This window comes from Saccostrea echinata, unplaced genomic scaffold (genome assembly GCF_033153115.1).
Source record: "Saccostrea echinata isolate AGI-Se365-2 ecotype Australia unplaced genomic scaffold, CSIRO_AGI_Sech_v1 ptg000001l, whole genome shotgun sequence".
Taxonomy (NCBI): Eukaryota; Metazoa; Mollusca; class Bivalvia; order Ostreida; family Ostreidae; genus Saccostrea; species Saccostrea echinata.
Genome location: NW_026889750.1, coordinates 11,281,867 through 11,300,327, shown reverse-complemented (window position 1 = coordinate 11,300,327; position 18,461 = coordinate 11,281,867). Strand labels below are relative to the sequence as shown.

The 18,461-nt window shown below is 33.9% G+C and overlaps 1 protein-coding gene across 1 annotated transcript; it reads left to right on the top strand.

Moving 5' to 3' along the window:
- Positions 1-313: 313 nt before the first annotated feature.
- On the top strand, positions 314-15,587 carry LOC133185296 (zinc finger protein ZFP2-like). Its single transcript, XM_061320423.1, has 3 exons — positions 314-369; positions 11,045-12,178; positions 13,844-15,587. The coding sequence occupies exons 2-3, from the start codon at positions 11,059-11,061 to the stop codon at positions 14,569-14,571; spliced, it is 1,848 nt and encodes a 615-aa protein (XP_061176407.1). The 5' UTR covers positions 314-369; positions 11,045-11,058; the 3' UTR covers positions 14,572-15,587.
- The last annotated feature ends 2,874 nt before the right edge of the window (positions 15,588-18,461 follow it).

Below are 18,461 nucleotides of genomic sequence, written 5' to 3'. Positions count from 1 at the left end.
GTAATTCAAAATTCAAAATAAGAAACTATACATAAAATTCATCTCCGTCAAGATAGTTTTTGTCACGAAACACAAAAATTTGAAATATACCGTGGCTTCTGTCAATTTTAATTTCAGCTATATCATTGTTACCATGGTTACCTATTATGTCAGCATTGTGACATACAATGTATAAGAAATCGCTAATAGCGTCGCGGTATGGCTAAATTGTGAAGCATTGATAGGATTGATCAAGATTTTTTAAGTCGGTTGCATTTTTCCGGATATAGAGTTACCACGAAATCTGTACATTAGAATTATTGTTTGACTTCCGTTTAAATTCAATAGGTCGCGCTACTCAAGATTTAACACAATGCAGTAATTTTCCAGGTAAGAAAAACTAAATGTTTGCATTGAAGCATATATATTGGTTTAAAGTTACTGTATTTCATGTGTAATTTTACTTTTCAATGATAATACAGCAACTTCGTAAAGTTTGTGAAGTTCTCTAATTGTACAAATAGCTCACATTCACAACTCACTTCGAGACCGAAACTTGCCCAAGGGTTAGTGGGAACGGTGTGATACGGACCGTGGACATCGTAGATTGGCGAGTCAGATCACCAAACAAAGCGAACAGGCTTTGTAAATTAGGTTATTTTCTACAACGAATAAGTTGAAATATCGGTGAAAAACGCATGTATTCGATTTAAACACTTTTAAAAGTTAATCGAAAGAAATCTTTGTACCCTTTACCTGAGTTAATTCGGGTGTTTTCACAATAGGCGCGGTACTTTTTCTTTTTTTACTGATTTAGTTGGGGAGTGTTTATGGCTTTCACCTGTTCAGGTACACAAAAACTTCAGTCTGAAAAAAAAATTACAAATGTTATGCTACATAATTGAGACTTGTAATGGGACTAGTGCTTGATGAGTTGATCCAAATTTTATGTCATTTCCATCATCAACAGGTCTAGGTGGCCTCAGTTTTCTGAAAATAGCCAAATTCCATTTGACCATTGGACTTTTTAAACATACCAGGGCCTTGTCAGGTTTCTGGAAAGGGGTGTGTGGAAGGGGTACCCCCTCCTGTGATTTTTAATGAATAGGTACAATTTTGGTTGGATCAGGTGCATTCTTGAAGTCATTTTACATCATATCAACAAAATCTAGCAACATTACCACTAATAATTTTTATTTAAAAACTGAATAATGAATTTATTTTGGTTCAAAATGTAAATTTTATTTTTATATTATTTTTTTTAATGGTGGTGTGATCATGCTCAATGTACCTCCCATTCTAACAACCTTGTGTATGTAATATTTAGCAATGCATTTGATTATGGATGAACTTATCACAGGTAATTTTCAAACACCTTGTGCCTACAATTCATGGAGAGTGAAAACATTGGAGTACATGTAAATGAAAATTGAAACACATTAAACTATCAACTGTATTCAGTAAGTTTAAGATTCTATGTTGAGAGCTTTTGCAATTTATTTTCAAAGTTGGCACTTATTTTGAGTAATTCATTACTTCATTACTGCAATTTTCAAGTTTTTTAATTTAAACAAATAAAACAGAAATTGCAAATTATTTACATTTGATTATTTACATTTGATTTGTTTTAAATTTTGCAAAAGAAAAAAGGTAGAAAATGTTTTATATTCAATCCTCAGCTCTTTAAAATAAAAAAATCGGATTTAAACAAAACGTAAATAAATAAAATGGGTATAAAATAACTGATTTATAATTAAAGTCAGCATTTCTAAACTGTCAATTTCTTAATATGAAGTTCCTGTAAAATAATGTTAAAGGTCAAGTTCAGAGATTTTAGTAAAAATGGAATTATAAAAACATTATTGTCTACCAGTCACATATGATTTAAATTCTCATATCTGTTTTACTGACAAAAATATGGGGTAACTTATGCCGGGCGATCAAAATTTACCTGGGCAATGAATAATTTTTTTTAGCAATGCAAGTTATCGCCCGTAATGTATTACGTCATCAGAGACAACTTTTGACTGCAGCGACAGAGCGAGCCGGTTGTTTACAAGTAGGCCTAGGAAAAAAATATGTTTGTTTTCGCTTTCCTGACCGACCTTAATTTATAGTGCCGATCCTAACCTTTTTTAATGCTTTTGTCCGGCAATGCAACATGTGCAAGAGCGACTTGGGTGATATAGTTGAACTTCGCAAGCTTTTCAAGACAGAGAGGAGTTTCAGTCGCCTTTCTACTTTCTTTTAGCATCATAAATTCATCTTCCTTAATTAATTAGAGAGGAGATTGTAATAAATACTCCCCCATAAAGCCGTTTACACAGCAACAGTTCTGAAAATCTCAACATTAATCATTATGGGATCGTATCTAAATCAGTAATGCAACACAACTAGTAAATAACCAGCGATGTTTTGTAATTAGTTATTAAAGTAATTTCATACCATTTAAAACACTTAAATGATATCATAACAACCATTACAGTTATCATGAAAGTTATCAGTAAGCTACTGTAACTGTATATATAAACATTACGGATATAAATAGACAGGTTAGACTAGTAACCCTAAAGGCACAAAAAATGTCATCCAACATTTTATCTTTTTTATTCTCTCAATAACATAGGCCTAATCAGGAGAATATTTTTTTTTCATTTCTTTTACTTAATGTTACTACATAAAGTACACATTTACATTTACCCCCCCCCCTTTCCCCCATATGTCCACTAAATTTGTTAAACAAATCATGAATGTAATAAAACTAAACAATATTTTATAGTTTGATATATTGATTTTTCTCTAGGTAGATTTGAATAAGAGTTTAATTACAAAATTTAGTCAGTTGTTTATCATAGAAATCTCCCTGATTTTTAAAAAATTTTATTAATTTGTTGTGAAGGTGAAGTGAAGTTTCCCAAAAGTATGGGTCTAGGTTGGTCCCTGTCATGTATGAAAAATTCTACTATAAATTAAAGTCACAGAAATGCTTGAAAGCACCATTTCTTTTGTCATTAGTGTTACTTCTATAGATGTTTTGATCAAAGAAGTAATTAAAAAAATTCAACAAAAAAAATTGCCTACCTACCTACCCTAATTTTTTCAGCCTGAAAGCAGAAACAAACATTTTTTTCTAGGTCTTATTAACATAAAAAAAAACGTTCAAGAATTAGGATACAGTGCGCTCCTTTGAACTTTAATGTAAAATCAGGGTAGGGGGTTAAGTTTATTTCTTTTCTCACAGGACTCAATTTCAAAAGAGGTATATAGTGCACCTAGTACACGGCATGGTCTATACAAGGCAATAACAAACATCCAAAAGTTAATATTTTATAATATTTAGTAAATCAGATCTAGCTATAATTAGTAAATATACACATATCTGGTAAATGTAGTAACCATATGCATAATAATTTCAAACGAGATTGATAAAATTTATTATATTTTTTGTATGAGATATACGAAGAATTATACAGATTTGAATCATCGAGAATGGATTATGTTCTTTAGATATCATGTATATTATTAGATCAAAGTCTTTTTTTTTTAGTTAACCTTGTCTTAATTTTAAAAATTTAAATATATTTTCATACATCTTATTTTCCAAAACCTTCTAACAAAGAGCTGTATTTATAAATACAAAAGACATGAGAGTTCAATATAACCACTACATTGCCAAAAACTCCATCTCACTACCACTACTTTTCATCTAAATTTCTGATGCTCATTATCGTACTTTAATTTTTATCCTGATGTTTTTTAGTTCACCCGAGCTGAAAGCTCAAGTGAGCTTTTCTGATCACCTGATTTTGAAGCAATCACATGAATTTTTTTTTTTCGTGAAATATGAAAATCTATATTCAAATTCAGGGCATAAGTTCAGGAGAAAAATTTATTAATTATATGTATAGTTCCGCATATTCATTTTATATTTCATAAAGTTAAATTCAGACCTAATAAGGCAAATGCTAGTATAAGAAATTATTTTTAACACATATATATCCTAAACCATTATTCAATTCAATACGCTAAGTAAATCTAGGATCATCATCAGTTGTCATTGAGACAAAATTAGAACAAAGACACCCATTCAGCAGTGTTGACAAAAATTTTAATTAAAAGAAATATTCAACCACTGGTGTCTTATATTTAGCTCTACTGGTCAGATTCCAGAAGAGCTTATGCAATAGTAAGGTGTCCGTTGTCTGTCTGTTCGTCTGTCTGTAAACAATTTTTTAAAATGCTACTCCTCCTACAGTTTTGGTCTGATTTCAAAATAACCTGGCACAAGAGAAGACTACACTAAGATAAGTAATTTAGGGCATCAGTTTTTGATTTCGATGAACGGTGTTGCCATGGTTACTAAAAATAGAAATTTCTGTAAAATTCCTTTAAAATGCTACTTCTCCTACAGTTTTGGTCTGAATTCAATATAACTTGGCACACAAGTAAACTACACCAAGATACATAATTTAGTGCATCAGTTTTTGATTTCGACGAAAGGTGTTGCCATGGTTACTAAAAATAGAATTTTCTGTGAAATGATTTAAAACGCTACTCCTGTTACAGTTTTGGTCTGATTTCATTATAAGTTGGCACACAAGTAGCCTACACTAAGATACATAATTTAGTGCATCAGTTTTGAATTTCAATGAACGGTGTTGCCATGGTTAGTAAAAATAGAAATTTTTGTGAAATGATTTAAAACGCTACTCCTGTTACAGTTTTGGTCTGATTTCAGTATAACTTGGCACACAAGTAGACTACACTAAGATACATAATTCTGTGCATGGTTTTAAATTTCGATGAACGGTGTTGCCATGGTTACTAGAAATAAAAATTTATGTGAAATTCCTTTAAAAGCTACTTCTGCTACAATTTTGATCTGATTTCAATATAATTTGACATACAAGTAGACTACACTATGATACATAATTTAGTATATCATTATTTGATTTCGATGAACAGTGTTGCCATGGTTACTAAATATAGAAATGTCTGTGAAATTCCTTGAAAACGCAATTCCTCCTACAGTTTTAGTCTGATTGTAATATAACTTTGCACACAAGTAGACTACACTAAAACACATAATTTGATGAACTGGTTTTTAGGTCACCTGAGTCACTCAGGTGACCTATTGCTATCTGTTTTCGTCCGTTGTCGTCCATCGTGTGTTAACATTTGAACATTTTCAGCTTCTTCTCTGAAACCGCTGAACCAATTTCAGCCAATTTTAGCATATGGCATCTATGTGTGAAGGGGAACAAAAATTGAGAATTTAATGGTCCCTGCCCCCCTGGGGCCTGAGGGGTGGGGCTAAAACCACCAAAATTAATGCAATCTTTAAAAATCTTCTTCTTTACTCCTGGACATCAAGCAGTCAAACTGTTGGCATGATTGTAATAAGCATTGAGTCCTCTACCAAAATTGTGAAATTCATGGCCCCAGGGTCAGGGGTTCTGGTGCTAGAGCGGGGCTATATAGATCATATAGTGAAAGTGCATTATTTCTTTGAAAATCTTCTTCTCTGCCCCTGGGTATTATTCAAAAAAATTAAGTACATTGTTATGATAGGCAAGGATGCCTCTTCCAAAATTGTGAATTTCATCGCCCCAGGGTCAGGGGTTCTGGTGAAAAGGGGGGATCTATTGATTATATAGTGAAAAAGCAAAATTTCTTTGAAAATATTCTTTTCTGCTTCTAGTTAAAAAGCAAAGAAGCTAAGTGTATAGTTATGATGAGCAAGACTGCTTCTTCCAGAGTAATGTTGCATGACCCCTGGGTCAGATGTGCTGGTGTAAGGGTGGGCCTCTTGATAATATAGTGAAAATGAATTAATTCTATTAAATAATCCTGTCTGCTCCTTAGTGTGAAGCAGATAAACAGTGATTACTTATGATGAGCAAACTTCTGGTCCCAGGGTTAGAGGCTCTGGTGTTTCTCGGTGGGGAGAGGGGGGGGGGGGGGCTGTTGATAATATAGTGAATCTGTAATCAAAATGCATTATTTCTTTAAAAATCTTCTCTGCACCTGGGCATATCAGAGGCAAAAAGAGTAAAAGTTTTAATAAGGAAGGGTATTTTTACCAGATGTTTGAACATCTGGACCATTTGGTCAAGTGTTCTGGTCCTGGCCAGGGCTCTGTTAATTTGTATGATACTGAGAGGAGTTATTCCCCTTTGCCATTTACTTTTGATAATTAATCACTGTAAATAATGTACTTGAAAGGTTAATAGAATAAGAGAATTATGCAAGAATTTTTATTGTATAATACAAAAATTACTTTCATAGTTTTAATGATCAGGTAGACTTGTAAGTAATAGATAAATAAAAATGAGACAAAAATAACTTGTCTTATTAAATGTTTATCAAAGACCAAGAGAGGCCAATGTAAGAGATTTCAAAAAGGAATCATAATAATACAGAAGCACTGATAGTTTGTTAATTTACTGTATGGTGATAGTGATAAATGGGGAACAGACTAGAACCTAATTTATGAACTGTTAATGAATACTAAATGAATTATTTTGGTGATCCTGATCACCCTAATTTCTTGCTTTTGGGCAACAAAGCTTCACCTTTCAGTTCATTTTATACTCTATGATCCTCTAAATTGTTGTATTATACTCAGGTGACCGTTAAGGCCCTTGGGCCTCTTGTTAATTTTGATGAATGATTTTGCCATGGTTACTAAAAATAGAAATTTCTGTGAAATACTTTCAGAAACTACTCCTCCTACAGTTTTTGTTTGATTTCAATATAACTTGGCACACAAGTAGACTACATTAAGATACGTAATTCTATTTATTGCTGCATGTTGCAAAATTTCAAATCGAAGTGCTACTTTTCCTTTGTTATACATACAGACCAGTAGAGCTACAGTCTCATCAGAGACTTCTGGTTTGAATTCTTATATTCCTATTAATATGGATCCCTTCTTCCTAATTCTTGCAAGTTTTTCAGCTACTTCTAGCTCTTAAGACCGCGGAACATTAACTGGCAAAATTGGAAATATGCAGCTTACGTCATTTCCATCTGTTACAGTGAAAAGATTTAATGATAGACAATGAAATGGGTGGGTACAATTCGACACGGACGTCCGAGAAAACACTGGATTGAAATTCTAGTTTGAAGTTCATTTTCAATCCACCTGAGCTGTTTTCAAACCTAAAGTGTGAATGTACATGTATGATCCAAAAGACAAATGATTTCAATTCCCAAATACATGTTGTTTGAAATTCGTATTTATATGAGTTTTTTTGCCTATAATTTTAAGGACACGTAAAAGTATAGAAGGCAGTGATTATTTTTTCAGGGGACGGCCATTTGATTCTAGAAAGGGGGGGGTCAAAAATTGTGAAGTCAGATCATGCCTTCACATGACAGAATATACATGTATTCTAGGATGACAAGAGTCTTTTTTTTAGTTTTGTCTTCACAGACAAATGTTTAACAAACAAAAACAGGGAGAGATTGTTCAAACTAAAAGAAAAATGACTTTCTTATTTATTTCCAAGATCGTTCAGCCCCCCCCCCCCCCCCCCCCCAGCACACACATACACATACCAAACAGAAATCAAATATTTGTCCCATTATATTCCTTTAAAAACACTGGACAGAAAATTCTGATTTATATAAATTTCAAACTATCTCCGAAATTGAAATTATTTGTCTTAGAGTAGCTGAGGTGGATTGAAAATGAATTTCAAACTGGAATTTCAATCCAATGTTTTCTAGGACGTCCGTGTCCAATTGTACCCGCCCATTTCATTGTCTATCATTAAGCCTTTTCACTGTAACAGATGGAAATGACGTAAGTTGCATATTCCCAATTTTGCCAGTTAATGTTCCGCGGTCTTATGGGAATGAGAAATAGTTACATGTGGTCAATGTTGAAAGGCCTATAAAATAACACATATATATGAATATTTACAATGTAAAAACTATACAAATATATGCATAATGCATTGGATTGGGGGTGGGAGGTCCAAATGTTTTCTTGGGTCATTTGTATAAATTTTTTGACAATCACAATTTTATAAGTATTAAATACATTTTCTATTTATTGAGTTTTGTATCAAATATAGAGTATACACAGTTTGATTTTTTTTTCTATTGATTGGGTATAATCTACATGTACTTAACTTCCTAGATCCTCAACAGGATTGTCTTTAAATTTCTAGAATAGGGAATGCGGGAAAGAAGCTGGGGGTTGGAGTAAACCCCCCCCCCATTTTTGTTGAGCCGGAAATTTTTTTAGAAAAAAGTAACCTTTTGGGGGATTCTGGTGTCACCATGTGAAATGAACAGATTTTTGAGTGACAATAATTTTTATTGATAGTACTAATTATAATTCAATAGATTGTGACCGCAGGAAATTTGATGCCACCTGTACCCAGGATTTTTTTTAAGAAGCCTGCATTCTGCCCCATTTTAGTTCTTCTCTTTACTTCAATTGTTATATAATACATAGTGTAAATAGCTTGTGCTGTCATTGCAAGACATCACATATCATGTCTCATTTCATACCATGCTAATAAGCATTGGTATCTAATGCTAGACTTTTTCCTTTATTGGGTACAAATGTCAACTTTTTTAGCTCACCTGAGCCAAAGGCTCAAGTGAGCTTTTCTGATCAAAATTTGTCCGTTGTCTGTCGTCGGCGTTGGCGTCGTCGGCGTCGTTGTTGTCGTAAACTTTTTACATTTTCATCTTCTTCTCCAGAACTACTGGGCCAATTTCAATCAAACTTGGCACAAAGTATCCTTGGGTAAAGGGGATTCAAGTTTGTTCAAATGAAGGGCCACTCCCTCCTCAAAGGGGAGATAATTACGAAATAGCAAAAAATTAATGGCATTATTGAAAAATCTTCTTCTCAAGAACCAATGGGCCAGGAAAGATGAAACTCATGTGGAATTATTGTCAGGTAGTGTAGATTCAAGTTTGTTCAAATCATGACCCCCGGGGGTAGGGTGGGGCCACAATGGACGATCAAAGTTTTACATAGGAATATATAGGAAAAATCTTCAAAAATCTTTTTCTCAAGAACAGCAAAGCTATGATTGGTCATATTTATATGAAAGCATCCTCATGTGGTGTAGATTCAAGTTTGTTCAAATCATGACCCCCGGGGGTAGGGTGGGGCCACAATGGACGATCAAAGTTTTACATTGGAATATATAGGAAAAAATCTTCAAAAATCTTCTTCTCAAGAACAGCAAAGCTATGATTGGTCATATTTATATGGAAGCATCCTCAGGTGGTGTAGATTCAAGTTTGTTCAAATCATAACCCCCGGGGGTAGGGTGGGGCCTCAATGGACGATCAAAGTTTTACATAGGAATATATAGGAAAAATCTTCTTCTCAAGAACAGCAAAACTATGTTTGGTCATATTTATATGGAAGCATCCTCAGGTGGTGTAGATTCAAATTTTTTCAAATCATGACCCCCGGGGGTAGGGTGGGGTCTCAATGGACGATCAAAGTTTTACATAGGAATACAGTATATAGGAAAAATCTTCAAAAATCTTCTTCTCAAGAATAGCAAAGCAATGATTGGTAATATTTATTTGGAAGCATCCTCAGGTGGTGTGGATTCAAGTTTGTTCAAATCATGAACATCGGGGAGTAGGTTGGGGCCACAATGGATGACAATTAAAGTTTAACATAGGAGAATATAGGAAAAATCTTCAAAAATCTTCTTCTCAAGAACAGCAAAGCCATGATTGGTCAAATTTATATGGAAGCATCTGCAGGTGGTGTAGATTCAAATTTGTTCCAATTGTGACCTCTGGGGGTAGGGTGGGACCACAATGGACAATCAAAGTTTTCATGGAGTATATAGGAAAAATCTTCAAAAATCTTCTTCTCAAGAACAGCAAAGCTATGATTTGTCATATTTATTTGGAAGCATCCTGAGGTGGTATTGATTCAAGTTTATTCAAGTCATGACCCCCAGGGGTAGGGTGGGGCCACAATGGACGATCAAAGTTTTACATAGGAATATATAGGAAAAATCTTCTTCTCAAGAACAGCAAAGCAATGATTGGTCATATTTATATTGGAAGCATCCTCAGGTGGTGTAGATTCAAGTTTGTTCAAATCATGACCCCCAGGGTAAGGGTGTTGCCACAATGGACGATCAAAGTTTAGCATAGGTGTACATAGGAAAAATCTTCAAAAATCTTCTTCTCAAGAACAGCAAAGCTTTGATTGGATATATTTTTTTGAAAGCATCCTCAGGTAGTGTAGATTCAAGTTTGTTCAAATCATGACCCCTGGCGGTAGGGTGGGGCCACAATGAACGTTCAAAGTTTTACATAGGAATATATAAGAAAAACCTTTAAAAATCTCAAGAACAGCAAAGCCACGGTTTGTAATATTTATATGGAAGCATCCTCAGATAGTGAAGATTTAAATTTGTTCAAATCATGACCTCCAGGGATAGGGTGGGGCCACAATGAAAGTTCAAACTTGTAGAGAAAAAAAGTCACAGTTAGTCAAAAAATTATGTAAGCAGTGTAGATTTAATTTTGGTTGATTTAATTAAGTCATACCCCCCCCCCCCCCCCTCCCTTTTAGGGGTAGGTTGGGACCATTTATGCATTTAAGCTTTTCAATACTAAACTGATTTTTCCTTTTTTCCTAACCACAGTGCTCAGGTGAGCGATGTGGCCCCTGGGCCTCTTGTTCAAGACTGTTTCCAAGACTTCAAAGAACCTAGAATCATATTAATATGAATAAAATGAAAATTATTGCACAAAAAGATCTCAATTTCAACCTTCATTTGGAGACTTTTTAAATAAAATCATAAATTTAAGAGTTATCCTTCCTGCCTGAGGATCGGATATCCTTAAAAGCATATATATATAATTTAATAGTGATACATGTATAAGATTTTAGAATGACATACAAGAGATTGGGACTGTGTAGATCTTAAATATGTGTATTGCAAGATAAAATTTGGATGAGTTTCTAAATCACAAAACAAAGCTATTAATATGTTATTTTTGTCCATACATGTTGAGTTATTAAAATATAGAACTTATAAAAGTCAACCTTTTGTAGGCTTCTGTAGATGGATGAGAAGGATGTCTGTAGAAGTTGGAGCTTTAGAACATTCCAAGTCCAGAAGAAAGAGAAAGTTCTGCACACCAGCAAGGCGAGTAGAGCTGAGCGACCAAGACACAGATTCAGATGAAGGTGATGTAGAGTCCTATACCTACATCTTGGATGACGATGAGCAGGAGACTTCGCAAGACCGCTTCCAAAACTCTCCAACTCAGACGATAGAAAGTTCATCAGATGGATACACTAATGGCTCTACAGATCTTGATAAAGATGTAATGCCATCAGAAAATAATAATGTAGAAACTTTCAAAGTTATCTCACAGGATGCCTTTCCCATTTCAAACAATGGCTATATTGTTCCAACAGATGGGACTTTGCCCCCAGGCATGCATTTGGTTTTTGTTCCAGACAGCGCCAAAGAGGAGTTCATCAAGAAATCCTCGCTGTGTTTCGATAGATATGACCGAGGCTTGGCTGATAATTCCAAACCATTTATCGTACAGCCAGTCAGTGGAGTTAATGGTTTTGTGATGACTAAGTCGAATCCTATGAACAAAGTACCTCTTGATGGTTTAGGTGCTGAAAATACTGGTAAACTAGACATTCATGTAGATAAAGGAGATAATGCCTACATCACAATAAATCCAGAATACTATGACAATCAGGGCAGCCTTGATGCCGACATTGCGGAAGCTCTGACAGGGATAGGCAACACCAACAATGAGGATGATGAAAGTAATGTCCAAAACAGTTCTAAAAATGAGGCCAACAAGATAAAAACTTTAATCAAAAGACACTGTAAATTTGAGTGCAATCGATGCGATAAGAGATATAAACGACAGTTTGACCTCAATGCTCATATGCGAACACATGATGGGCAAGAACCATTTTCATGCTCACAGTGTGGAGAGAAATTCAATTATCTTCACCTTTACAGAAAACATGTGAATCAGCATAATTCAGAAGACAAAGGAACTGAATGTAAAGAGTGCGGTCTTAAGATTCGTTTCAAGAGCCATGTCAAAGTTCACATGAGAACCCACACAGGTGAGAAGCCCTACAAATGTGGAGTCTGTGGACGAGCTTTTGCACAGAGCTGTATACTGACAACTCACATGAGAACCCACACAGGTAAGGCTGATTTACTGTGTAAGCAGAATTTTCAGCGAGGATTCAATTTTGGCATTATTAACCATAGTTTTGAGATGGCTTAAATTGAATATCGCTAACAATTTATTTCATATTGGTTGCTATAGTTATCTCTTGACATTATAAAATTGCTGAAATTACTTCTCGCTAAAAATATGTACCAATAGTTGGGGATAAATCCCTAAATTTGCGTCTTGTTAAAATTTCCAATTATACGGTATTTAAAAGGGCTTCTAACATGAGAACTCACATAAAAACTAAGGCTAAGTTAATAACAAATTCCCACATGAGATCTCACACAGAATATAAAAACAGGTTGTCAAATAAAGGGGCACAATTAGACCCATGGGAATTCAAACAGATTGTTGGAAGTCCTGGTCTCCAAAGACTATATTTAGCAGGAATGTCAATGAGTATTCCAGTACTCAACTATTGCTCGGTCATACTGACTATTGACTAATGAGTCACTCAGTTGACATATTGCTATCTGTTTTTGTCAGACATTCATATACTCATGAATATTTTCAGCTTCTTCTCATAAACCACTGAACCAATTTTGACAAGTAGCATATATGGGTACAGCCAAACATATATTATGAATTTAATTTTATGGTTCCTGACACCTGGGGCATGAGGGATGGAGCTAAAACCTCAAAATTAATGCAGTCTTTAAACATGTTCTTCTTTACTACTGGACATCAAGCAATTAAACTGTTGGCTTGACAGTAATAAGCATTGAGCCCTCTACCAAAATTTTGAAATTCTTGACCCCAGGGTCAGCGTGTCTGGAGTTAAGCTGGGGCTCTATTGATCATATAGTGAAAATGCATAAATTCTTTAAAAAGCTTCTCATCTTGCCCTGTATATTTAGCAGACAAATTAAGTGCATGGTTATAAAAAGCAAGGGTGCCCCTTCCAAAATTGTAAAATTCATGGCCCCTGGTTGGGTTCTGGTGTTAGGTTGGGGTTCTTTTGTTTATGTAGTGTATAATTAACATTTATTGCAAGGGTTTTTTTTTTCTAATGTTTTGATAAGTACACTTAAACTGTAATCAGTCACTGATCAGTAATTTAGCTGTAATTAGACAGTCACATATAAATGGACTCATGATATAACAATTACATGTATAAGCATTAGAGAAAAATGATGGTTGTGGAAATGACAAGCCACAGTTTTTGAAAAAGTGTATTTAGATAATATATGTGGTAAAAAAAATCCATTCAGATGCTTGTAGTACTGGTATTTCTACTAAATAAATATTTGTCATTGATCTTGATGTTGTATTTGATAGTACCTTAATATAAATATTGAGTGTACATGTACAAGCAGTCTGAAAAGGACATGAAGATATAAAACTGACATGAGAAAAATTATTTTAACAAATACTCAATAAAACCCTATATTATTCAACTAGGCTGAGTGAAATTGACATGCCTGCTGCATAGATATTGTCAATCAGAAATTCCAACTTTTTAATATCTACTTCAGAATACAGAGCAAATAATAAGCCTTTGTCAAAATAATATTCTGGATGACTAAACACATGATGTAATAATAAAAAAAAAATTGTACAACTTAATAAATTTCCTTTGTTTCATATATTTATTAAAATTTTTGTGTAACTTACTTTGACTTCTCTTTATCAGGTGAAAAGCCATATAGGTGTGATGAGTGTGGTAAAGGGTTTGGACAGGCAAGTACGCTCAAGATTCACAAGCGAACACACTCTGGAGATCGTCCTTACAAATGCACCATGTGTGACAAAGCATTCAACCAAAGCGGCCACCTAAATCTACATATCAGGACTCACACAGGTCACAAACCATTCAAGTGTGAAGTCTGTGGCAACATGTTCAATCAACGCTGTCATTTGCGTCTGCACATGAAGCGCCACACTGGCGAGCGTCCATTTAAGTGTGATAAGTGTGACAAAGAATTCCTCCAGAACTGTGAACTTGTCAATCATATGCTTTCCCATTATGGAGAAAAGCGTGCCTATAAATGCCAGGTTTGTGACATGATATTTGCGCAGAAAGAGCAATTTACTGTTCACTTAAAATGCCATGATCCTAAGACTCTTGGAGATGTTAAACCCTATGGATGTAATGTATGTGGCAATGCTTATTCCCACCAAGCTGATCTTTTCCTCCACATGAAAAATCACCAAGACACATCTAAAGCCTTTGAGTGTAATATTTGTGGCTGTGCTTATGCTCAGCAGAATGATCTTAGAATGCATATGAAAAACCACAAAAATGAAAAATCATTTGAATGTATCACATGTAGCAAAGTTTACACTCAAGAATCTGATCTGAAGCAACACATGAAAATTCACCTGGATTGTGAAGTCAAATCTGAATCTGTACTCGAATGAGTTTATTATGATCAGCATTTTCGATTAAGGTACAAAAATGAATGGCTATTTCTGTGTCACCTGAAGCAGAGTACACTTAGGGATCACTTAGCAAACTGAGGGATTGTTAAATTAAACCTTACATTAATAAATTAAGAATAAATATTTCTAATGATTTTAGTTTTTTTAATTTACGAAAAATAACATTCTATTCTATCGCAGTCTTAATATCCAGGGGTTTTTTTGTCTGACAAATGCATGAATTATTAGTATGGAAAGAAGTAGCTTGACCAAATAAATTTTTATTGCTGCTATAGCAGGTGACACATGCACTCCTTGGACACAAGTTTAATACATATTTAATGTTATAATAAATTAATTTTTTGAAAAAAAAAAAGGGGGGGGGGGAATAGAATAGAGCAGTTCTGACTTCTTAAAAAATTTGTGAATTGTTTCTTTAATGTGACACAAAATTTAGGGTTGTGATACGCTTTTCAGGATTTTATTGTTGATGGAAGTGATGTGATTTATTTGTGTTTCCCACATAACAGATAAGAAACTTAGTCTCTGGAACTATATTGTGATCTGACATAATATTCTCCTTCAAACATGAAGATATCATATCACTTTACTTCTTGATTCATCATGAAAATAGCCAGTGCAATGAAACACAGCATTGCAATTGACAAAATAAGATTTTTAGAATTTCATCTCCATTCAGATTTTCAAAAGGTTGGGAAGGAATCATGAAAATTGACTATCTTGAGGTTTTTGAACAAAGTTAAGTACACGAGTTCCTTTAGCAAGAATCTTTTTTGGTTATGATGCATGTCTTGAGTTTTATGTCTTATACATGTATTTTTAATTCCATTATTGTCACATTCATAATGAACAAACATATCAAAAACCTTCTCTTTTTTTTGATGAACAGAACATTATTTTTTTATGGTTAATGTGCATTTTTCTAACCTGTGTTTATTAGATTTAGTAATCATTATGTGTGTATATTTTTAACAAGTAACAATCTACTGATTTTAATCTATGCTCTTACATTTTATCTATCTATGCATATAGATTCTGTCTTCAGATGATAGTTTTAATTTGTTTATCTGAGCAATATTGTGTGTAGCTCTTGTAGAAGACTTGTTAAAATTCTCTGAAACCTTATTTTCCTCAAACTGTTGTTAAATATCCTTGTGGCTAATTGCTCTGTGTTTGCACATTTGTGATCAAAGACAAATTGCAAAATAAAAAGAAATATTTGATAACTATTAGAAAGATATGGATGGAGATGTTTATAATTTAGTGTTTTGTTTTGTTTGTTTTTTTTTTAAGTTGTTAAAAAAAAAGAAGAAAGAAATGAAGCATGGGAAAAAATTCCATCATTTTAATACTGGTACATGTAAATTTTTTCTTCCTTCTGTGTCAATTTTGGTCAATTTTATGATGAAGTTGAAATGTTTAGTACAAATTTGTTACATTGCTGCGATGATTTTGCTCACCTGAAGGCCTACATTCCATATTTTTAGTGATATCTTGTATAATTAATTGTATGTTGAGTTATGGTGTACATAATTGTATTTTGCCCTTACATTTCAGATAATTTAAGGTTGTGTGTGCGTTTTTTCCCTCAATGAAGAAGCATTCAATTTATGCAAGGTTCTGTCTTGTTTTTAATTGTTAGTATTGCAAATGTATATTTTTGTAACTTGTATATTAGAATTTACATTCCAATATTTTTTATATAACATTTCTATATTATAATAAATTAGAATGTATTCAGGTAGTTATTTTCTTACTTTTGTTTTTTTTTATACCCCCCCTCCCCCCCCCCCCCCCCCCCAAAAAAAAGAAAAACAAAGTTTGAAAGTTTGGGGGCATCCATCTGTCTAGCTGTCTGTCTGTCTGCGCAAACGTGTCTGGTCCATATCTTTCCAGTGGAGGAACATTAAAATCTACTACTTCACTTAAAGATTGTTCATAACCTGAAGGTGTGTCATGACCTTGACCCAAGGTCATTTGGGCAAGTCCAAGGTCACTGAAAGAAAAAATTCATAATTTGTGTCCAGTCCATATCTTTCTTATGGATGAACTTGGTGAGTTCCCATTTTACACAAAGATTGCTTATGACCTGAGAGTGTATCATGACCTTGACCCAAGGTCATTTGGGCAAGTTCAAGATCACTGAAAGAAATAGTTCATGATTTGTGTCTGGTCCATATCTTTCTTATGGATAAACTTGGTGAGTCCCCATTTTTACAAAGATTTTACACAAAGATTGTACATGACCTGAGGGTGTGTCATGACCTTGACCCAAGGTCATTTGGGCAAGTTCAAGGTCACTGACAGAAAAAGTTCATTATTTGTGTGCAGTCTGTATTGTTCTTATGGAGAATAATGTTGGGAGTTTCCCTTTCACACAAAGATTGCTTATGGCCTGAGTTTGTGTCATGATCTTGACCTATAGTCACTGTAGAATAAATGGATAAATATTGCATCCATACTTCTAAGAGTCACATACATGTACTTGAAAAATCGTTATTTATTTTTTCAATGTAATAAAAAAACAATGTTATTATTAGTATTGATGTTTTATTAGGCTGCACCTTAGTTTCATTTGTTAAAAGATATAATGAGCAATTACCGGTAAATTTTCACTCTAAATGTTTAAACAAATTGTGAACACCTCTTAGATCCATCAAATACTAGCATTATTGACTTGGCACTTCTCTCTCTATTTGTCCATTTTGGACAGTTCTAGATTTTTTGAGAGAGAGAAATTGACGTCTTTATCGTGTTTACCTGCCTTTGTTGAGGCTAACTTTTTATCCTGTATCAAAGAAAGAATGTTTTTAAGAAAAAGACTTGCCATTTTTGAGGTGAGGTAATTGTTTTATTTATCCCCATATGCAAAAGCTGGTGATAAGTTTTGGTTGAATTTGTCACATGCCTACTTCTGTGCACCACAGAAAAAAATAAGAAGAAAACGCTTAAAACACTTGCTGTGGCCTTCAACTAGACATTCAGATATACCAACAAATTTCATCAATTAACAATAGTTACTTCCAATCATATGTCAACTTGATTTTATCTCAGTGAACTTGAAATAAAAGACACCACAGAGTCTGCCACATCTGTTTTATAATTGGATGTATTACTGACTTGAGCTTATGCTTTTATACTAAATTTGACTACGGATTATTCCGTCTACCTGATAAATATAGGGTTCACGGTGGATGTGACCGGTCGACAGGGGATATTTACTTCTCTTAGACACCTGATCCCACCTCTGGAATTTCCAGAGGCCCCCATTTTATGCCCTGTACACATATTTGTATTTTTGTAGGTTTTATGGGATTGATTACTGTTATCTTCACTTATTTAATTTGTACAAAATGACTCGTATAGCCATATTTTAAGGTTATATCTTTAACAAATCAAAACACAATATCAGGAAGATTTTCCCCTTTTCTATATGACAAGTACCCTATTCGTCAATGCAATGCTAAAAATATCATGTGTCGCATCTCTAATAAAAATTTTCACTTTTCAAGTTCGCCCAGATTCCTGCCGATTCCAAATAAAAAAAACCCTCGCTCTTTAAAAGATCGATTTCAACTTAAAACTTGATATCTTTTAACAGTCTGAGTTTTCACATGAACATAACATTTTAAAACTTTTTTTTTTTTTAATGTTGCTTCACTCGTTTACAAATTTGAGGACGAAATATTCTCTTGCGTAAGGATTGCGTAAGTGTTAATTGCATGGAATAATGAAAGGTTTTTTTCCTATATAAAAAGAAAAAAATACCTCTTCTTGGAAAAAAATGCATGATTCATGACTGTATCATATGAAATTATCATGTCACAGAAAATGAATTAACTTCCGTAATGATTTTATTTGAAATTGTT